At 41.3% G+C, this 24,007-nt stretch overlaps 1 protein-coding gene across 1 annotated transcript in view; it reads left to right on the top strand.

The window, feature by feature from the left end:
* MTNR1B (melatonin receptor 1B) overlaps positions 1-21,788 on the top strand; it is a 60,729-nt gene extending 38,941 nt beyond the window's left edge. The window contains exon 2 of the mRNA XM_089512853.1: positions 17,736-21,788. Within this exon, the coding sequence (XP_089368979.1) occupies positions 17,736-18,607 (872 nt within the window). The 3' untranslated portion in view covers positions 18,608-21,788. The remainder of the gene's footprint in view (positions 1-17,735) is intronic.
* Positions 21,789-24,007: the final 2,219 nt, after the last annotated feature.

Here is a 24,007-nt window from a genome sequence, read left to right as displayed (position 1 = left end):
TAGGAGGCCTGTTGCGGTCGCCAGAGCCCTCCAGCAGGGCTACAGCGGCCGCAGCGGGCCTCTAAAAATTATTTAATTTTTTATTTTTTTGCTTTGGCCACCCAGTTGTCTGAGGGACAGCAACCCAGCCCCCGGCTCAAAAAGGTTGCTTACCCCTGGTCTAGATCAAGGGAAGTAATAGTGCCACTCTATTCTGTTTTGATCAGGCCCCACCTGGAATACTGTGTCCAGTTCTGGGCACCACCATTTTAAAAGGACATTGAGAAACTGGAGTGTGTCCAGAGGAGGGTGACTAAAATTGTGAAGGGTCTGGAAACCATGACCTATGAGGAATGTCTTAGGGAGCTGGGGATATTTAGGCTGGAGAAGAGATGGTTAAGGGGTGATTTGATAGCCCTGTTTAAGTATTTGAAGGGGTGTCATTTGAAGGAGAGAATAAGCTTGTTTTCTGCTGCTCCAGAGATTAGAACACAGAACAGTGGATGCACGCTCCAGTTCCACTTTAACATTAGGAGGAACCTCTTGACAGTAAGAGCTGTTCAACAGTGGAACAGCTCTCTTGGAGTGTGGTGTAGTCTCTTTCCTTGGAGGTCTTTTAAGCAGAGGCTGGATGGCCATCTGTTGGGGATGCTTTGATTGTGAATTCCTGCATGGCAGAGGGTTGGACTGGATGGCCCTCGTGGTCTCTTTCGACACTGTGATTCTATTTAAAAAACAATAACTCTGCAAATACTGGGATTCTCTAGCTTCCGCTGATACCATCCCCTTTTGCAATTTAATCAGCTGGTAAAAAATACTAGTAGAGAGTCAATGTAGTGTAGTAGCTTGAGTTTTGGACTAGGACTTTCAGAGACCAGGGTTCAAATCTCTGCTTGGTCATGGAAACTCACTGGGTGACCTTGAGCAGGTCACATTCTCTCACCTGCAGAGGAAGGCAATGGCAAGTCCCCTCTGAACTAATCTTGCCAAGAAAACCCCATGATAGGATCACCATTACATGAAAACAACTTGGAGGCATATAAAAACAAGAAAATTCTAAATTTCAGTGAACTGCAGATACTCTTCATTGGCAAATACTGATTCACAGACACTGCTGTGAAAGTGTTTTAAATGTTTGACCTATAAAATAATCTGGTGAAAGGTAGATCGGCATAATAACTAGGACTGTATTTAAAGTTCTCAGAGAAACTTTTTTAGTTCATTTGTACTAAATGAGGTGAAAAGAAAGCAGAAACACAGATGGACTGGAGAACTTCCAAGGTCTTTCAGGGACAACTTTCAAGGCCTGGCCTTATCTTTCTAAAAGCCCCAAAATTTTATTTCTACATTTTTCATTATTTTTTTTTAATTCCAGTGTTAAAAAACAACTGCAACAGCCACTCTTCTGTGCTTAAAAGCCATGATCGCCAATAGTGTAATGGAGGAAGGTGCTATTACTGAAGGATGGATTTGATTATCTCCCTCCTTTCTCTCACAACTGGGACCCAGAGCAATTCACAACATTAACCAAACAAGTCCATACAAAATCACAAAACATGTTGTCACAATTAAATAAATTGTGATATTTTTAAAACAACCAAAGTAAAAGCAAGTAAAAGCAAACTTGGAAGGGAATTACAATGCCCCGTTAAAAGCTTCTTCCTTGGCAACCAGTCAATTCCCAAAGACCCACCTGATTATTATTTTTTGTGGAAGGACAAGAGGGTGGAGGCACGAGTAACCATCCTTGGAAGTGAGTTGCTCCTAGACAGAGAGGCTGGACATAGCCTTTCATGATCTACGCGGTCAAAAGCTTTGCTATAGTCTACAAAACACATACTGATTTTCTTTTGGAATTCCCTGGTGTGCCCCATTAGCCATTGCATGTTTGCAATGTGGTCTCTAGTGCCTCTTCCTTTCCTGAACCCCACTTGGACCTCTGAGATTTCTCTCTCCATGTATGATTGGAGTCTATGTTGCAGAATTTTGAGTATAATTTTGCTTGCTTGAAAGATTAGTGCTATGATCCTATAGTTGCTGCCATATTTTGTGTCTCCTTTTTGTGGATAGGGGGGTATATTGATGATTTCCATCTGTTGGCTATCGTTATGTTTTCAGTGCCTGATGACATGTGTTAGTTAGCACTATACTTGACTGTCAACATGGTTTACAGCAGTTTGACTGGAATATCTATTCCTGGTGATTTGTTTTTTGCCATTTCTCTTATTGCAGCTTCCACCTCGCATTTTAGAATCCGAGGTTCATCATATCATAGAATTTGGGCTTCGTAGTTATGCTTAAAATGGAGGACATTTTGAATTCCTCCTGGACAGAAGGTGCAAATGCAGAGCATTTCCTGGAAAAGGAGGACTTCTTGTTTTCTTCCCTTCATTATCCACCAGTTGTGCCAGAGCTGTTAGAGCAATCATAATGGAGTTTACAGATCAGCTAAGCAATAGTTACTGAGACAAAGCAAACCCCTGGCATATGCACAGAGGCTTTACTTCTAAATGAGAAACTGTCTTTTGTCAGTCCATTCTTTAATTTCATCCACTTGAGCTTCAGACATGGAACAGAAATAAATAAATATTAAGCTAATTTCAAAATCCTATAATTATGTTTTAAGCTAGCTAATCTGGTGGCTGGTTAATCCTCTTTCGTAGCTCTTATGCAACATGCATTAGAAAGAGAATATAAAGGTTTTTGAATCTCTGCCTTTTTTGTTAAGGTTAGCCACAGTTTTGGATACATGTTTGGAAAGGACCACATAGATGGATGGAAGAATTCATTTTCCTCTTCCCCTCCCTCCCTCCTTCCTGTTTCAATAAAGGTCTATCCTGGGCATTGAATTGGGGCAGGGTGTGTGAGTGTGTGGAAAAATACCACACAAACAGCTATAATGTACTTGGGAGCAAAAGAAAATTGATCCCAGGAGGCCACAAACATAGCCCTGGGTGGCGCATGCACTTTGCCCTCACTACTTTAGTTAGATGCACTGCAAGGACATCATCTCAGGGACTCTGGAGGTTCCTGCTTATGCTTATCACAGTATGTCCAACTAAAGGGAAATAATTGGATACACTCCCACTGATCCCCCTGCGAATTCATTGTGTGTGAATGTGGGTGGGTGGGTGACTGGACTGTTTACAAAGTGGTTTTAGAGGGATAACATTGGGATTCATGGTGTTGTTATTGTTGTATGCCTTCACGTCATTGACTTATGGTGATCTCAATCACGGGGTTTTCTTGCCATGATTTGTCCAGAAGAGGTTTGCCATTGCCTTCCCCCAAGGCTGAAAGCATATAACTTGCCCAAGTGGTTTTCATGGCCAAGTGGGGAATCAAACCCTGGTCTCCAGAGTCATCTAGTCCAATACTTTAACTACTGCGCCATGCTGAGTCTCAGGAGGTGTAGCTACAGAGATGTAAATACATGTTATAGGTACATTTCTCAATAAACCATCTCATCCTACTTTTGCACTTGTTAGAGATGCTATAGATTCCCAAGCCTGGGTTTAAAAATGGACCTCAAAAAAAAGGTTACTACTACTAGTGTCCCTGTCCAGTTGTATGCCAAAGACCAAAACAAACCCTTCCCTTCAATTGATAGAAGTAGTGAAAGCAGCAGCAGAGGTGGGTTTTTGTGACAGGGATAGTTTGCTAACTTGATTTTCTGACCACTTGCCAATCGGTTCTAGGCAGATTTGGAAGATGGAATGGAATGGCTTTTCAGGTTTGTATCCAGTCTTAAGATCCCTTGACTTAACTAACCACAGTGAAGGTAGTTTATTTTTTCTATGTGAGGAGCAACCAACAAGCCTAGATTCTTGAGCTTATGGTTTCTCTGGTTGTCTAAATCTTTCAGTTAAAGAAAACTATATGAGCTTTAGGAGGGAGATTGTCTGATTCAGGTTTCTATTTGACCATCCCATTTACTTACCTTTTTGTCTTCTGCCTGTGAACGTGCCATGTACCTTTTTGCTTTCCACCTACGAACCTACCATGAATTGTTAGAAGGATGGGAAATGTTAGTAGATGGTGGTCTTTCAGGTACTCTTCCCAAAAAGAACAGATAGGAAAGTCTGTCCTTGGCTTATAAGGAAACTTTAGATATGCTGGTTGAGAAGTGGGCTTTCTATATTGGTTAGGAGTGCATAGGAATAGACTTTGTAAGGCTGATTTCTGCCTCCTTACCATGATCCCTATCCAACAAGCCAGTCCAGCATGTGGGTAGGATTCAGAAACATAGCAGTCTGTTGCCCCCACACTGGGTAACAACAAGCATAGCAAAGCCCCTTGTATTGGAACCATTCAAGCCTCCATCGGGACGGCATTCCACAGCTGGGGTGACATGGCTGAAAATGCCCTCTCCCATGCTTTCACACCTTGTGTTGAAATCATTGGTTGGATACAAAGGATCTCCTCACCCCAGTAGATCTCAATCATCAGGAAGGCACATATAGGGAGAGGTGCTCCAAGAAGCCATTAGGTCTTTAAGCACCTTGAATTCAGGTGGGAAGTGTATTAGCAGCTAGTACAGTTCTTTTCGAACTGGTTGCCATCTCTCTCTGGTTATTCCCCCCCACCCAATTCCTCATAGCCACTGAATGTCCAGGTGAAGGAACAGCCAGCCAGAAAAGAAATGGCTCAAGAAAGGAATCACGACAAATGAAAGCGCTGAATTCCTCCATCCACCATGACCAAAAAAAGTCTCACTAACAGAATGTTAGCCACAGTCTCACCTGGGATGGAAGGTGAACAAATCTCTTATCCTTACCAAAAAAAGGAGAGAACCAGACTTGATCTGCCAATGTTTTTTTCAAGAAAAAATAAATAAAACTTGATTAATTGCAAGATGGATGCTTTCCTAAGGACATGCCTATAAATTGCAAATCTGCAACGTTTCTTCCACCAGAACAGGGAACTGAATGCACAAGCAGAAATGGAAAGCTGGCAAGTTCCCTGCAAGTTAATGAATGCTTGCAGTATGTTTTGACTACAAATACAGCCCCGTTAAAGTACTCTGCTGCTGATCTGCTGGGAGGATGTTAACAGAGGCTTTTATAGCCCTCAATGTATTTTATAGCCTACCTGCAGTGTTGTGATTTAGTGGCCATTTATGAGGGTGATGGAGTGCTCCTCTTACCTGGCATGCCTGCTGGCATACTTGATTTCCATGGCTGGACTGTGCCTGTTATTTGGATGCTTCAGTCAGAGATCTAAGCCATCAGAAAGCAGAAAGGGGAGTTAAGTTATTACAGTTGTTAATCATATCTTATGGGCAATTGTACCATGTGTCCTGGATGCCTGGGGCATGTTTGGGTTATGCTGTGGATAACAGTGGAATCCAATATTGATCTGTCATTTTGAATCATGGAAAATTCGTAATCAGCTCATGTGTTATGGGGTGACTCCCTGTCACATAGCATATGATGATCTAACTCCTAAGCATCTCAGGTCCTCAACACATGGAAAGCTTAGATCTGTGTGAGTATATGTTGCTCACCTAGTTTCTTATGAGTTAAAATGCCTAGAATTCATATATCTTTTTCTGAGTAGTCAAAAAGGTGGTGATTTACCTTGTTCAACCTTAAAACAGACATGCAAAGTGGACTAATAATACTATCCTTATGTTGAAGATGTGAGGAAAGGTGCTGAAACTGAAGAAACAAGGTGCATAGTATAGTGGTTTATGACTGCTTTGAGATTTAGTGGTATGTACAGCAGTTGCAGTTCTCAAGTGGGAAACATTTGTACACTTGTGTAACATCCTTCACAGCAAAGATCAAGTATACAAATGTTTCCCACTTACGTAAAGTTTGTAAAACTCATAAAAGGTCCATTCTCTTTGCCAGAGGTGTCACTAGGGGTTGTGGGGCCTTCAAATTGCTCCATGTGACAACCTAGTGAGGGCTACACTACTGGTCCCTGTTGGGCAGAAATGGATTGTCATGTTTGTCTGCATCCCTTTAAAACACTGACGAGATAGTGTGAGTAGGGTGAGGCTCAGTGGGAGGAGAAAGGAGAGGCCCCAGTTTGTATTTTAAAAAATTAAAGTTTAAAACTTTTAAATGTAAAAAAAAATATTTTAAAATTTTCTTTTAAAAAATCACATCTTACCAATGTGATGGTTAACCACATGAAACTACGTACAGGTAAATACGTTTAGGCTGTGCATAGATATTGTAATTTAAAGTTTAATTTTAATTTTACTATTACAGTTCATACATTGATATATGGGAATTATGATTTATGAGTAACATTAGTACAAAAAACATTACTAAGGATTCTGTATGGTGTGGTATGGGAGGAGGTCAGTGCAGAAAGTGACACCTTGAATTACTACACCAGATGACACCAACCCTAGCGACATCACTGCTCTTTCCCCCTGCTGCAGATCTACATCTCAATGCTGCTTAGCTACCTTCCTATTCCCTCAGGACATACATTTCTGTAACCCAGTTACATCAGCGTATGTCACGAACAGATTCCACCTGAGTCTCCAGCTTAGGCATTACTTGTGGACATATTTCATTGAAATATCACCAATATAATGAATTTTTTTCAAAGCAAATTACTTTGCTTCAGGGTGAATAAAATCAGTGTATAATGACCCACAATTCACACACTATACAATACTGTATCTGTGATCTGTGTGTATGGTTGTGCTAGACTTCACCATGGGATGATGGTGTCCACAGTGAGTATAATATGTAGGCCAGCACCACGGGCCAGCTCATACACTTTCAGCGTATGCAACAGAACTATATACAGTGCGCCCCGCGTCATACACAGGTACGACATACACAGCCTTCTCCTTATGCTGAAAGCCACGTGCCAGAAGGGACAATGGCCCATGGCCCATGTGCCATGCCTAAGGCATGAGCCCCATTGTTTTCAATATCTATCTATCTATCTATCTATCTATCTATCTACACATTGTATTCTGTTAACATCCTACTCCTGTGCATACATCCATTGATGAGACTCACATCTACTGAGTGCTGTCATACATGGTGGATCTTGGAGCTATCTCATTCACAGGGTCACCATGAGTTGAGGGTGACTCAAAGGCAGTTAACAACAGCAGCAGCAGCAGCAGCAAGAATTTTGGAACTAGATTGGTCATTTGTCCTATTTACACAGAACAATCGTCTTGTTATGTGGTTGTTGGAGAACAGGCCTCTATTTTGAAAGGCAATTCAGTTCAAGTCCACTTGAAAAATATAGAATCTTTATCACTTTAATGATAACTAAAAAGAGCAAGGAAAAACATGGAAATTGCCCAACAACAGTTGTATCTTGATAGCAGAAATTAAGGAGACACACAAACCACCATGTCAAAGTCTTCCTCCACTCCACTTAGATGTATTGCATTCCAATTTAAATTATAGTAATGATCATGAAATTGATTTTTTACATTTAAGTTAGCATTTGCAAATACAATCAGCTCTTTTTATACACTGATGTTTTATACACGGATTCAAGCATACATGGTTTGAAAGTGTTCAAAAAAAGTATAAATTTCAAATATCAAACCTTGATTTTCCATTTTTTTATAAGGGACACCATTTTGCTATGTCATTATATTTAATGGGACTTGAGCATACACGGATTTTCTTATCCATGGGAGACCTTGGAACTAAACCCCAGCGTATAACAAGGGTCCACTGTACTGTGCAAATTGAAGACCTCTTTGGAGGGATATGATTCAATCATATCCGGAGCACCACCACAGCAATATACTGTCCATTGAAGGGCAGATGTGGGTAATCTGGTGATGTATTACTGATCACAAGAAACAAAAAACGAGGCAAAACAAGGCATATTCTTTTGGATATCCCTTTCAGGAATACTAGTGTTTGCTTATATGTCACATGGAAATGTCTTCTCTGGCCATACCCTCTACTGTCTAAAAAGGCTGGGGGGTATGCTACTCAGTAATTAAGATGTGGTAAGCCTAATAAGATGTTGTAATTAGACTATTTCACTTTTTGTGGTGGCTGCACCATCACAATGACTGAAAGTGCCCCCAAAACCTACCTTTTAAGCCATGCAGCCCCTCCAACAGTAGAATTTCAGAGGTGATGGAGAACAAGATGGTAATTGATGACACATTCAGCCCACTCTTGGTAGTGAGGCACTCTGGTCTCATTGCAGCATATATGTCACAACACACCCCACTATCAGGAGAGGGCTGGTTGCATCATCACTTACTACTCCACTCTCCAGTGCCTTGGACATTTCTCTGCTGTATCACTTGGAAAGTAAGTTTGTGGGAGGGAAGCATTAGGAGATGCTGCTACATCATGGTGACTATGTGGTCATAAATGCAAGTTCTCAGCCATTATTTCTAGGAAAATATTGGCATTTTTCAAGACTGCAAATTTTCCTTGAGGTTTCCATTTAAAAATAATCTGTATAAAATCCATTTTTGGATTCAGTGCTATAATTTGCTTTGTCCATTTTAAAGGAGACACAAGGTGGCAACAGAGAGTCATTATAATAATCTCACCTTGATTGATGCTGAATGAGATCCTGGGGGGAAGGAATGGAACAACTTTATCTGTGAATTTATGGTGGTGGTGGTGGTGGTGGTGGTGGTGGTGATGATGATGATGATGATGATGATGATGAGAAATGTTCCCATTTTGGGAATTTGCAGACATGGAAAATAATCTGTAATCTGTAGGCTTGCTACAGCTCATCAAGAAGTAGAACGTTGTAGACCACAGAAAATGGGTTTGTGCACAGCAGGATCTCCATTGTGCACCCATATTCTGCGGGCATAGTGAGCACAGTTGTGAAGCCTTGTAAATAAACCCACCCAAGCTTGCCACAACCCAAACCATGTGGTCTAGTCTGCACTGCCAAAACAATGCAGCTTGCCACCACTTTAGCTGACATGGCTCAATGCTATGGAATCCTGGGATTTGTAGTTTGTTGTGGCACCAGAGCTCTCTGACTCTGCAAGCTCTCAGAGCTCAAATGTCAGGATTCCATGCACTGAGCCAACATTTCTGCAGTGCAGAATAGACCATGGCCTTCAAAGAATCTGGTAGTCTGTGATGCCAAGTTTACTCTAGAAGAGGGGAGATTCCCTCATCTGTGATCACAACCAACAGCTTCTTAGCCAGCTAGTAAAGAAAAAATAAATTGCTTTCTATCCAGACAGTGGGTTCCATCTTCTAGGGCCTACACTGCAGAAATAATGCAGTTTGGCACTGCTTTAATTGCCATGGCTCAATCCTATGGAATCCTGGGATTTGTAATTTTGTGAGCTATTTAGCTTCTCTGAAAGAGCTCCTTTGATATGCTGATGCCACAGCAAACTACAAATCCCAGGATTTTATAGGATGGTAAAGTTAAAACAGTTAAATTACATTGTTTCTGCAGTGCTCATCAGACCTAGAAGTGACTACTTAAAAAGCTTCCTTTCTATTATATGCAAACAAGCTTTTTGAAAGACCCTGCTATGAGCCTGCCTAGCTGTTAAGATTGTCGAGGAAAGCTCTTTTCTCAGCTCCGCTTGCACCAGAGGCATTGCTGGTGGGGACCTGAGAAGAGTTTGTTGGCTGTTCCAAAATGATTGAACACGAGATGCTAATTCATAGCCAGAAAGGTCCAGTGCCCTTTAAAATTAGGATATGATCAGATGCAGCCATAACAGTTGAAGTGGAACCGTAGTGCTATATTTATGTAGTGTGAAAGGGCTCTCTCTTTCTCTTGGTCCCCCTCCCTATTGGTCTCCTTCCTTTCTGGTGTTACTTGGTCTCTCTTCTTGTGCCTAGTTTTTGCAACTAACCAGATGAAGAGGGCATGGCACATGGAAAATTTTCATCCCTTTCCCTTGCTCAGGAGGGTATAAAGTAACAGGAAATAGTTGGTGAAAGGGCAAGACTGGGGTGTTCTGTGGTCAGTAGTAGCCCCTAGTTGGGGACAGGTTCTCAGCAGGTGCCACTGATCCCTACAGAGAGAAAAAAATCCAAAACCCCTTGCTAACTAAATACACATGTTACACAACCCCCAAAAAGTACAACCATCTGTGCAGGGGACTTTACAGGGCTATAAAACACCATACACCTTTAAATTCTCCTATGTATATGGTTATACTTTTGGGGAATTGTGTAACATGTGTATTCAGTTAGGAGTTGTGTTGAGTTCCACAAGTATGACTCTGGCATGAACACATTCTTGGATGGCACATAACCATTTGTCAGGGCCTTCAAAGTACTACTTTTTTCATTGGGACTGCAGATACAATCATGGCATGTTTCTTGTTTCACATCATTGATAACACAATTTGTTGCACATTGTCAGTTTTCAGGCAATAGATGATGTGGTTCCAGCCACATTTAACTATGTGAGTGTTGATTTACGTTGCACTAGCACAAGCTTGGCCATAGTCTCAAAAGCATATAGCTGGAGCTCTGCTGGATCAGACTAAAGACCTATGGTGTTCAGCTCACACTAGATTTCCCAGCCTATGTCTAGGCCAAAAACAGAGACTTGGTGACAGGGCTTCTGAGAAAAATTTTCCAAGGTGGAATAAGGCAGCTTTCATGCCCTGATGGAAGCTCCTAACAAAATTGAGGATTTAAGGACCAAATGAATGTTGAATCTTTAATTGGGTTTTTTCAATAAAGATAATGGTATAAACTGGAAGTTAAAGATAGCTAGCGAACATGACAATCCCCCCTCCTTTTTTTTTCATTCTTTTACCCCACGGCAAATGCTCTTGGAGAACAGGATCCCATCTTGTTCTATCAGACTTAAGAAGTTTTCATTGTTCGGATCTCCAATTCAAAGTCCACTAAACCGTACCCCCCCCCCCCCCAAAAAAAAAAGAACAGTATAAATTATATGCTTAAAAACATTGTGCCATTTTACTGTTTCAGTTTGGATTGTTGCTTCTAATAAAGAGTCAGTTCCTTTCCCAGATGAAAAATGTCTTTGAAGCTCTCTCCAAGCGATATAGTATTCCTTGTGGCTATTGCTCATTTCATGTTCAAACACTCAGTTTTTGCCACTTTACACTAGCAGTCCAAACACAGAGAAACAGAATGGTTCCCACTTGGCAAAGGGGTCAGACAAGGCCACATCCTTTCACCCTATCTGTTCAACTTGTATGCAGAACATATTAAGAACAGCAGACAGACACAGAAGAAGGAGGAGTGAAAACAGGAGGAAGGAATATCAACAATCTAAGATATGCTGATGAGACCATAGTACTAGCAGAAAACCTCACAGACTTGGAACACCTACTAAGGAAGATCAAAGAAGAAAGTGCAAAGGCGGGCTTTATGTTGAACACAAAGAAAACCAAAATAATGACCACTGAGAACCTTCACAAGTTCAACCTAGGCAATGAAGAACTAGAAATAGTAAAAGAATTCCCTGGGATCAAACATTGATAGAAGTCTTCAGAAGAAGATTAAGAATGGGGAGGATTGCTATGAAAGAACTAGAAAAGATTCTAAAATGCAAAGATACACAACTGAGCACAAAAGTTAGAATCGTACAAGCCATCATTTTCCCTATTAAACAAAAAACAAAACAGCTTCATTTATATACCGCTTCATACTGAATTAGCAGTGTCTAAGTGGTTTACAACTGTAAGCTAATTGCCCCCAACAAACTGGGTCCTCAATTTAGTGACCTCTCAGAAGGGTGCAAGCCTGAGTCAAGCTTGAGCCCTTTTGCTGGTATTGAACTCGCAATCTTATGGTTTTGAGTGAGTGACTGCAATACAGGCATTTAACCACTGCGCCACCAGGGCTCATATTACCAGGTATGGATGTGACAGCTGGACAGTTAAGAAAGATGATAAGAAGAAAATCAATTCACTTGAGATGTGGCGCTAGAGAAGAGTGCTGAGGATCCCACGGACAGCCAAAAGGACAAACAAATGGGTCCTAGAGCACCACCTTGGAAGCCAAAATGACCAAATTGAGGCTGTCATACTTTGGACACATCATGTGAAGGGAGGACTCACTTGAAAAGACAATAATGATGGGAAAGGTGAAGGGAACTAGGAAGAGAGGAAGGCCATATGCCAGATGGATGGACTTTATTAACGAGGCCGTGGGTATAGGGTTGCAGGAATTAAACAGAGCAGTGGAGGACAGAGGGTCTTGGAAATGTCTCATCCATAGAGTCGCCATGAGTCGATATTGACTTGAAGGCCATTAACAACAACTAGCAGTCCAAACTTCAGGTGATACTGTGAAGTTTTTGTAGATTTTTTGAGGGAGGAGATCATCAGAAATTCAAGGGTTCTTCCTTGGCTCTCCAGGACTCAGTCTAATGTACCAACTGACTCCCACTCTTATAGGTCCTGTCTAGTGATGACAGCTTCTGGTATCAGATGGAGCAGACTCTGGTTATGTTTAAAGGGGGTAAATTGGCCATTAGACATGGTACTTTATGTATCATGAATATCATATTTGAAGGGATATCATTTGAGGATGGAACAAACTTGTTTTCTGCTTCTCCAGAGACAAGGATATGGGGCAACAGTTTCATTCTGCAGAAAAAGAGTTTCCACCTAAACATGAGGAAGAACCTCTTGACTGTAATGCTGCCTTGGAGAGTGGTGGAGTCTCTTTCTTTGGAGGTTTTTAAACAGAGGCTGGATGGCCATCTGTCAAGAGTGCTTTGAATGTGGCTTCCTGCATGGCAGTGGGTTGGACTGGATGCCCTTGTGGCCAATCAATCAACTCTTTGATTCTGATTCTAAGTTTCAACAAAGCTGTAACAAACAGCAAGTTGAACAAATGAGAACCAAAAATACACATACACTTTTCAGTGCCCTGAGAAACCTCTCCCCTCTTCTAGAACTAGAAAAGCAGGTCCAGGCCATGACACTCAGGGCCAGGCTCTAAGGTCTGGGGACCCTCGTTCACACTATGGCCAGCCAAATGTCTATGGAATCCCACAAGCAGGACATGAATCTGCTATTGCTAACTACATCCTCCATAGTATTTGCCATTATTAAATGACATTGAGATACATACTGCTTCTAATGCTGCAACGACTAGAAACCACTTGATAATCTTATCCTCCATATAGCTCTCTAATCCTGAATGTAGATAGTTCTTAATCTCATGCATACTGAATGAAACTCTTTTCAGGTTTAGAGATGAAACCTGCTTCTTTTCTTTTCTTCTTAAAATCAGGGCAGGAACATTGTGTCTCAGCTACGTTCTGATGTCCCCATGCAGAAAATGAAATGCTCAGTTTTGAAGTCATGGTAATTCCCTAAGGGTGAGAGGGGAAGTCAGAATAACTTCATATGCACCTTTTCAGGATTATGCCCAAAGTAAATGGAGCCTTAATTAATGTAGCTCCCCTTTCTTTGTATTATAGTTTAGTAAATGCATATGCAATATTCTGTCATTTTGAAATATTAAAATATAGCCTTATGCAAAGCCAGCCCCAGTGGGGAAAAACAGAACACTTATCGCCAACTGATGTGGAACAAAATATATGAGGAAATGAGATTGAGGAAACATCAACAAAAATCTAACCAGCCAAATTTATTAATGACACACATTTGCATTAAGAAAGAACCAATGTTAGAATTCTCAACACACCGCAACTGAGAAGTGTTAATATCCAGAGGCAACAGGCTTGCAGTTTACTCGTTTAATCTTACAGCTGGTGATCAGAACAGTGGTGTCACCACATTTGGTGACACCCGGTGCAGGCGTGGGGAGGGTTGAAACCTGAGTAGGGGAGCAGCAGTAGCCTGACCTGCCCCCTCCCCTCCCCACTGCTCACCCTTTGTGGCTTCGTCGCTGGCCAGGCTCCCTCCTCAGGGAGAGAGCTGGGCTAGTGATTTAGTTACCATCGCCATCAACTCAGCTCCATCCCACCTAGTGGGGAGCTGCTGAGGGGGCAGCAGTGATGGCAATGACCTGCCCAACACTCTCTGCTGCTAACCCCTTGAAGCTTTATCACTGGCCCCAGGGAAGTAGCTGAGTGCTGACGAAGCCACAAGGGGTGCGCTCACCCCTCCGCAGCCCTTGCTGACACCTCAGATTCCTGCCTGAGGATGGAGCCGGGTTGTGACAAAACTACGAGGGGCACACTCACCCCTCTGCTGCAACAGGAGGAGATTCCCACCAGGGTGTCATCCCTCCTGTGGGGTGTCACGTGTCACCTGGTGCAGTCTGCACCCACACACACAGCCAGTCAGTGACACCGCTGGATCAGAGTACATGACCCTTTAGCTATTATGATCACTTTAAATGGGAGGTGGTTTCTTGTTCCCAATTTGGTTTAATTCTAGGCTTCCCTAAAAGTGGTTTTCAGCACCAGACGCTGGCCCTATCTTCACTGGCCAAATAAAATGTCCTCCCCTGTCCTCTGGGTGGGAAGGCAGGATGACACAGGGCTTAATGCCCAAGTCTGCTGAAAACAGTCTGAATTATGTCTGGCCAATTCAGCACCAAACCCGGGGAATAACACCTTTGTAATGGATTTTAGAAACTCACTGTTTGCTCCAGATCTTCCCAGAAAATCCTGAGCCCCTCATTCCAATGCATTCCACTATTCCGTCTGGTGTCACAACATTACATCACTCATTCTGTGAGTAGAATGAGGAGCCCTGCCATGTTATCAATGTTAGATACCTTGTTCTGACCTCAGAGTAATCCTCCATGGCAGCAGCCATGCCAGATGGTTCAGTGAGATGTACATGTGAACATTTGCCAAGTGTTGGAACAGAGAGCCCCAGGTAACAGACATAGGTCACAGCACCTTTGCGGTCAGGATACTCTGCCTGCTTCTGGGGTATTCTGGGCCATGAAGACACCATCCCTCGCACATTTTACTACTGTGGCATGAGATTTATTGTGGCAAAAGAGGCAGCAGACAGCACACCGCAGATAAATATTTCAGTGCTTTTGCTGATGATTCCTCATGACCAATAGATGATCCCTTGGCCAGCAATCAGACTCCCCACCACTGGATGTATGGGGAGCCCTTGGGCTGGGGTCTATGCTCTCTAAGACAAGGCCAATAGAAAATGGATTCCCAAGGGTTAAATAGTGGAGAAACAAACAAAGAAAACCAAACTGTGCAAGTGTAACCTATCTCACTCTCCTTAGCTATGAGAGCTACATTAGCAAGTTAGCAACAAAGAAACGCTTCCTCATTCTATTTTCTGCTTCCTAATCATTTCCCAATCTCAAACTGTAATGCCAATGCAGACAGTATCCAACAAGGTCACTACTGCAAGTCAACTCTTTCATGCCATGGAACAGCTGCCGACGTTTGGCCATGATGCAAACAAGGACTTGAAACACCATTTGCTTGGGGGCAGAGGCCCAACTCATAGGAGGGAATCATGAGGCCTTGCAATATTCTTGGACTGCAATTGCTAACATTCCAGATACTAATAATAATAATAATAATAATAATAATAATAATAATAATAATAAATTTTATTTATAGACCGCTATTCCGCAATGATCATAGCGGTGTACAGTAAAAAATTGCAATACAATACAAAATACAATGTGACAGTTAAAGGAGGGAGAAGTCTCGTCCTTCAGGCAGTCCCTGATGTTGCTGGGTCTGCCTGATCGCTCCCTCTGAGGCCGAGATGACAGTTGAGGAGGGAGGGGCCTCTTCCTTCAGGCAGTCCCTGATGTTGCTGGGTCTGCCTGATCGCTCCCTCTGAGGCCAAAATGACAGTTGAGGAGGGAGGGGCCTCTTCCTTCAGGCTGTCCCTGATGTTGCTGGGTCTGCCTGATCGCTCCCTCTGAGGCCGAGATGACAGTTGAGGAGGGAGGGGCCTCTTCCTTCAGGCAGTAAGATCCTTGCTTATGTTGACTAGGGTTGTTAGAATTTGCAGTCCAGACAGCATCTGAAGAGTCATACAATATTTTTTAAAAAATTATATATTATTATAAATTTGCAAAGAGATCTTGATATGGCATAGTTGTTTGAGTGTTGGACTATTGACTCTGAAGACCAGGGTTCAGTTCCCAGCTTGGCCATGAAAAACACTGGGTGGCTTTGAGAAAGTCACACTCTCTCACCCTCAGGGGAAGACAATGGCAAACTTCCTTTAACAAATCATGCCAAGAAAACCCCATAACAGGTTCACCTTAGGATCACCATAAGCTGGAAATGACATGAAGGCATACAGCAGCAACAACAAAAGGATCTTATAGCATCTTTCAGACTAAAAAGACGTTGTAACATAAGCTTTTGTAGGTTTGGTCTGTTACAGATTATTAATTATTGATTATTTCAAAACCAGAATTTTAACCAGAAAGCAGGGAGACCAAAGAGCTTGATTGGAAAGGAAACATGTTTATTTTCAGCTGCAGCATTGTTCCCAGAGGAAATTTATATTCCAAATTCTGGGACCACAATTCTAAAATGAACCAAGTTTTTATAGTATTTTGAACAAAGGAAACTACAAATCACATTTTCATTGGTTACACTGAATTAAACATTTACACCCTTGTATATTTATTGGATGTCCTAACATACGTCTCTCTCATGTGGGTTAGCCATCAATCAGTCTTTTTTCTATATCTTTTGTTTCACTGTCTCTGAACTGTCTCTTGCAGTACCTCATTTGGGCTAGCAACTTAAAATCTGGAGCCATTGCCAAATTGTTTACATTCCAAAGCAGAGAATTTGACAATCCTTCATCCTGACAAACTTTGCCCTAAATTCATTTCAGTACTATAATTTTCAACTCTTGGACATAAGTAAAATTCTTAATTTTAACCACTCTACCACAGTTCTGATGCACATTAGGTACTTCTGATTTACCAGGTACCAATGCAGCAGACATGTGGAACATGCTGTCTCAGAAAGTGGTGGGGTCTCCTTCTTTGGAGATTTTTAAACAGAGATGGTTGGCCATCTGTCAGCAGTGTTTGGATTGTGTCACGCTGGATGGAAGGGGATTGGACTGGATGACCCTTGGGGTCTCTTCTGAATCTATGATTCTGTGATTCTACATCTGAAATACACTGGGTATGCCCATTGTGCTCTGGCATTTCCTAGCTGGTGTCTTGATATGCATCAGGGAGAACCCCAGTGTGCACTGGTGGCCATTTCTTATCAGGCCAGTGCATATTACTCACTCCATTGGCTACCAACATACACAAGATGCCCCATGTTGTAATGTAGTATCAGTGTGTTGTGTCTTGTGCCTTTAAGTAATTTCCAACTTATGGCAACCCTAAGGTGAGCCTATCATTGGGTTTACTTGGGAAGATTCGTTTAGAGGAAATTTTCCCATCAATAAAAAGCAGCACTTCAATGCCTCTTTATTCATGGGATAATTGTGCGCTAATTGTGACAACACGTGACATTATGTGATAATTATAGCATTATTGCGCAATATTAACAGGATCATCCCGCTATGCTCTTGTCTTTTTTACATGTGTGATAAAGTCCTAAGACATTCCAAATGCATATATAGTTTTCAAAAATCAGCTTTTGGGAGTCAAGGTTTTGGCTTTGGTTTATCCTTGCACCAACACCCATTTCTTAGCCTGAATTGTCTTGGTTGATCCCAAATAGAGTAGATGCATTGATTGTTAAGTCAACATGTAGGTAGATACCACTGGTTCAATGAATCTACTCTTGTTAGAGCAACAATAGAATTCAAGCCCTGGCATGCCATTTTTCATTATCAAGTGGCATTTGAAAGTGTTTGTTTTCTGTGATTTTGATGACCAATGATTGTTTTCTCATACTTTCTCTTTCTCTTTTCTCCCCAGGTAATGCATTTGTGGTCAGCCTGGCCTTGGCTGATTTAGTGGTGGCCTTGTACCCATACCCCTTAGTGCTCACTGCCATTTTCCACAATGGCTGGACCTTGGGGGATATACACTGTAAAGTAAGTGGATTTGTGATGGGGCTGAGTGTCATTGGTTCCATCTTCAACATTACCGCCATTGCAATAAACAGATACTGCTATATATGCCACAGTTTCGCATATGACAAAGTGTACAGCTGGTGGAACACCATGCTCTATGTCTGCCTAGTCTGGGTGCTGACAGTTGTTGCAACTGTGCCAAATTTTTTTGTTGGCTCTCTCAAGTATGATCAGCGCATCTATTCATGCACATTCACCCAGACTGCCAGCTCCTATTACACCATTGCTGTTGTCGTCATCCATTTCATAGTTCCAATCACCATTGTGAGCTTCTGCTACCTGCGAATCTGGATCCTGGTGATCCAAGTGAGAAGGAGAGTCAAGTCAGAAATCAAGCCGAGGCTGAAGCCAAGCGATCTTCGAAATTTTCTAACCATGTTCGTCGTCTTTGTGATCTTTGCCTTTTGCTGGGCACCACTGAACTTCATTGGATTGGCTGTATCCACTAACCCCTCAGAAATAGCACCCAAAGTTCCTGACTGGTTGTTTGTTGTGAGCTACTTTATGGCCTACTTCAACAGTTGCCTTAATGCGATAATATATGGACTTCTCAACCAAAACTTTCGGAAGGAATACAAACGGATCCTGATGTCACTGTGGATACCAAGGCTGTTTTTTCAGGACACATCCAAGGGAGGAACTGAAGTTCAGAAGAGTAAACCTTCCCCTGCTTTAAACAATAATGACCACATGAAAACCGATACCTGTAAATAGATGGAGGTTACATGCAAGTGGTTGCCATTTTGTGTACTGGTATCATGTAGGTTTTAAGGTTGTACACTTCATTCCTGCTTTCCCTGTTCTGTGTGTTCCATTTGAATGACATACTATGACAACTGGAATCCAGTCTTCTCAGCAAAGTGCATTTGTTTACATGTTTATAAGTTAATGAACAGGTACCAATGTGAAGGCTTCAGAACTGAGGAGGAGGAGGAGGAGGAAGGAGATAAATCTAAAGTGTATGTTTTTTAAAAATATATATATTTGAATGCCTGTAACTGGACCTGGAGATACACAGAGGACCAACCAATGTGTTGTTCATATTTGTAACTATGGCTCTCAGGAAGTGGAATCTTTGCACTGTTTTTCTTGAAGAACTAGGGTAAATGCTGTCTTACAAAATATATATCTTTGGTTTTGAAAGGAAGATCAATGAAATCTATTTCAACTGAATGCTGTTTGTGTTTTGCACAAATGATGGAATCCTAAAAGAGAAGGATAATAGGGGAAATATTATCTTCACTCCTAAACCAAGATGTATTGTATCCAGGGCCCTCAGGCTCAAAGGACCAAGACCTTTTGATTAGCAGAATGAATGACATTGTCTACCGTCCCCTCCCAGGCTCCCCTGTTCCCCTTGAATTTAGCTGCAATCCTCACAGTAGGAGGAACGGAAAGGACTGTCTCAGAATAACATATTGTTATGAACTGTATGCTTATGTTGTGAATGAGTACGTATGAACACACAAATACAGGGAGGGGGGAATTGGAGAGCTGGATCAGTACATTACATTTTTGGATTTTTGGGGGGTGTATCTCTATGGGGCTTGTTATTATGATCACCTATAATCCAAAATTGGACATAAACATTTCCTCTAGCCATTTTATGTGGCTACATGCAATCTTTGAACAAATCCCAATTTTGCAATTATAGGCAACCTCCCTAATCCTATAAATCTTCCACTGAAGATCAAGTGGTATCAAAATTCTGTGGGAGCATTCTTATTTTCAATTATCCTTTAGATAACCAGTGACATGTCATCTAGGAACAAGTTTACTTAACAGCACTTTGATTTTTTAAAATAAAAAACAAAATATTTAGAAATCTCCCCCCCCCCCCCCAGTCTGATGAGATAATCCCAGCTTGTGATTTAGAGTTACTGTAGCAGGGATGTGAATCTTGGGTTTTTTCATTCTGATATGTGAGAATTACACATTTTAAAAGTTTTCTCCCTTTTCCCAATGGATGATAATATCAGAATTCCTGCACACCTTTGGTGATTTCCCCCCTCCCCCACTTTGGGAGTTTTTGCAAACAAAAATGTGATTCTGTCATTGAAAAATTTAATGTGCAATGAAACAACATTAGTTTTGTCCCCACCATTGCTACTGGTCATATGCTATGTCAGTGAAGTTGCACAGGGACAAAACTGTTTGGGGGGGGGGGGGGGGAACATTGCTGTGTCTCAAGGGAACAAATATTCTTTACATCTCCATAGTGCAAGCTTGGTCAAATCTAAAGAATATGTGGGCATATGGAAGATTTCAAACTGATAAGCACTGAAACTGAAAATGGTTTGGGCTTCAGAACTAATTGTGTTTTTGTGTGGGCTTGTCTGTAACGCAACAGTCCACATTTCTGGTTGAGTGAAGGTGAGCCCTACATGGTACCCAAGATGACTCACAGATAAAGTCAATTAAAAACTTACCAATACAATTTTTTAAAAAAAATTAAAATCATTTAATTTGAACAGTATAAAATGATGTTTAAAATTGTTGTTGTTATTGTGTGCCTTCAAGTCGTTCCTGACCCTAAGGCATTCCTATCATGGGGTTTTCTTGGCAACATTTGTTCAAAGGAGGTTTGTCATTGCCTTCCCTGAGGCTGAGAGAGTGTGACTTGCCCAGTGGGCCAAGTTGGGAATCAAACCCTGGTCTCCAGAGTCATAGTCCATCACTCAAACCACTATGCCGTGCTGGCTCTCTGATGTTAAAAATACAAAAGGTAAAAGCATAAATAAACTCAGCAGGCACAGCCTCCCTGACCATGATTACATATTAAAAGCCTGCTTACACAAAAACTGCTGGAGAAAGGAAAGCGGGGATCGAGGCGGCCTAGCTCCCCATAGAGGGAATTACAGAGGTCTCTCTCATGTCTCCACCAAGTATGCCTGGAATGGTGGTGGGACCAAGAGAAAGCCTTCCCTTGATGATTTTAAAACTCTGGCAGGTTCATGTGGGAAGATACAGTCTTTTGGACAGTTTGCACCTATGCCATATAGGGCTTATGACCAGTCATGACCAGCACTTGGAATTATTATTATTAATAATAATAAAGTTCATTTATATTTCCCACCTCTCCCAAGGATTGAATTGTTCCCAGAAATGAACTGGTAGATAATGAAGGTGTTTTAACAAGTGAATTATATGCTCCTTATAACTGACCCTGGCCAGTGTTCTACCTGCAGCATTGGGAGATGGAACCCAAGTCTAAACATTAAATTCATTCATGTTTTGTGTACACCTTATACACATACCCTGAAGGTAATTTTATAATTTCATACACAAAGTTGCATGCACAAAACCATCGGAGAGCAAAGGTGTCACTATCTCAGACACCCGTACGGATAATTTTAGGTTTTTGAGTATTTCAAATTTTGGAATTCTGAATAAGGGCAACTCAACCTCTACCTTGGTTTTCAAGCACATAGGAACCAGCTGGATGCTTTTGGGCTTCCCCTGGCCTCCCTGGGCAATACGTGGAGGTCCCAAAGGATGACATTATGGTTGTGCATCTGACTAATAGAGGCTTAGCCAAATTCTTCTTAACTGCCTCTGACCTCTATTAGTGGAGTGTAGGGAGGTGACATCTGGAACAAGGGAGATGGGAAATCCCCTTTTAGGATCTCAGCTTTTCTTTTTCTTTTTTTGTACAAGGAGCCCTGATGGCACAGTGGTTAAATGCTGGTACTATGACCGCAAGGTTGTGAGTTCGATCCCAGGGCTCCAAGGTTGACTCAGCCTTCCATCCTTTTATAGGTCGGTAAAATGAGTACTGGCTTGCTGGGGACAATTGGCTTACAGATTGTAAACTGCTTAGAGAGTGCTGAGTTCATCGATAAGCTGTATAGAAATGTAAATGCTATTGCTATTGCTACATGTCTCTCTAATAGAGATGGACAGATCACATTGTTTCCAGATGCACTCATTGTTGTGTGCCTTCAAGTCATTTACGACTTATGAAGACCTTAAGACAACTTTATCACAGGGTTTGACAAGACATTTTTCAGAGAGTGTTTGCCTTTGCTTTTGCCTTCATCTGAGGGTGAGACAGTGTGACTTGTCCAAGGTCATCCAGGGGTTTTCTTGGCCAAGTGGAAATTTGAACTCTTGTTTCCAGAGCTGTAGTCCAATGCTCAATTTACTGCACCATGCTGGTTCTCATGCGCTCATTATAAATTGTCTACTTCTCCCTTAATCTGTGAGTTCTCACAAACCTCATGAAAATCCCCATTTAAATACATCTAAATACATATTTTTGAATATACTTTCTCAGAGAAGATGTAACAGAATGCTGCATATTTTATTCAGTATGCCTTGTTAAATGTATTTTGTACTCTTTAGAGCCAAAAACTGCACCACAAAATTTGGAAAAATCCAAAGTCCAACTGTGTTCCAATTTATACATTCATCCAGAAGATGCAGGTTGCAGTTCACATCATAAACATCAACTTCTTCAAGGATCCCTACATTCAAACAGTCATGTATATCCCACTCCCTTGACTTTTCATTATATAGAAATTGTTAATGAAAGAGGAAATTATTTCTGATACTTTGAAAAGGAAAATACTATTTTACAAGTTTTTGACAGAAGTTATATGTTTTTAGCATGAAATGGAAACTCAGGAAGGATGTACTAAAACTGTGAAAGATTTTTATTCATCTTTAAGGAAGAAGAATGTCAGTTCTGGAGATTTAAAGAATTCATACTAGCTATTTGTTTTAATAAGGCTGTTTTAATATTTCAAGGGGGAGTAAAGTGCAATGTGTTTAATGTGTATCTGTAAAACATTTGGGAGAAAACAGCACTTCAAAAACAGAAAATGTCTGCTTCTAAAAGAAAAAATGCCATTTCTTCAAACATATTATTCTCTCATAATTACCATGTTTTTGAAAAATGGTTCTGTATTTTTACTAGATCAAACATTCCATGGAGTATTTCCAGTGCATGCAGCTCACTGTAGGAGAGTTGTATAACCCACTATGGTTTTATTTGTTTTCAGTATGCAAAGGTTCGTGTAGCATCTTTGAAACTATGCACCCTTTCCAATGATTTTCTAAATCAGATTACCATAGGTCCTCCTTTTCCTGGGCATGTCCTCCTCCCTTTTTTCCCACAGACAAAATCTGTTTGTTTGTTTTTTAATGTCAAAGGTGCTATAAGATCCTTTTATGTACTCGTTTTCAGACTAACATGGCTATGTCTTTGCATTTATTTCTTTTGTTGGCTTTATAGCTCATTTTCCTTCCAAAGGAAAATGGACTGAAGCTAGTTCAGAGTAGACTCAATAAAAATAAAGTGAAATCTGAAAACATATGTACATTAAAAAAAAAACAAATAAATTGAAAACACAGTGTAAAACTCATCCAATAGAAGGAAAGGAAGTATGGTCAAGATGGCAAAAGTTATTCACGAGGAAGAACACACAAGCTAGGAGAGGCTGCAGCAGTTTGCTTTTCCTTGAGGCTCCCAGGGAGAGTAAGGAGGAAAAAGAAACTGGGACATTTTGAAAGCAGCTGAAAAAGTATAATGCGGGAGGCTTCATCAGGACTGTTCAAGCCATATAGGGACAATTGCACTCTACAGGGCATATATGTACAAATATAGCATGGTTGCATCAGGCACTTTGCAAAATGTCTTGCCACTCGCTGGAGTTAGGGATGAAAGACCACCGTGAATGTGGAAAAACTGCAAATAACACTCTACTTTTTACTTGAGAGAACACCTCTCTAGGAATCGCCAGATCCTCTACTGCAACTCTATGGTGAACATCTGCCAGAAGTTGATCATAGAATTGTGCTGGAGCACCTACAAATGCCTAGAGAAGTGTTTTCTCTAAGAACTTTTAGTTCTCCAGCACAGCTCTATGGTCAACTTCGAGCAGAGTTGTGCTGGAGACCTAGAGATTCCTGGGATTTTATCACATGGTGATGGTCATCTTTATCCCATCCAGAAAGTGTGATTGAACATGATCATGTGAAAGGCTTTCCCAACACATCACACTGATCTCATGAATGTCCTGTGAATGAAGTGGAATTGTATTCCATTGTCTAACTGCTCTTACCATCAAGATGTTCCTTCTAATGTTTGAATGAAATCACTTTAGGCTACAG

Source organism: Sceloporus occidentalis, unplaced genomic scaffold, assembly GCF_023333645.1.
Source record: "Sceloporus occidentalis isolate IW3139 unplaced genomic scaffold, rSceOcc1.0.p SCAF_2, whole genome shotgun sequence".
NCBI classification, from domain to species: domain Eukaryota; kingdom Metazoa; phylum Chordata; class Lepidosauria; order Squamata; family Phrynosomatidae; genus Sceloporus; species Sceloporus occidentalis.
Note: the sequence above shows the minus strand (reverse complement) of the source record. Positions and strands in the feature narration are given on the sequence as shown.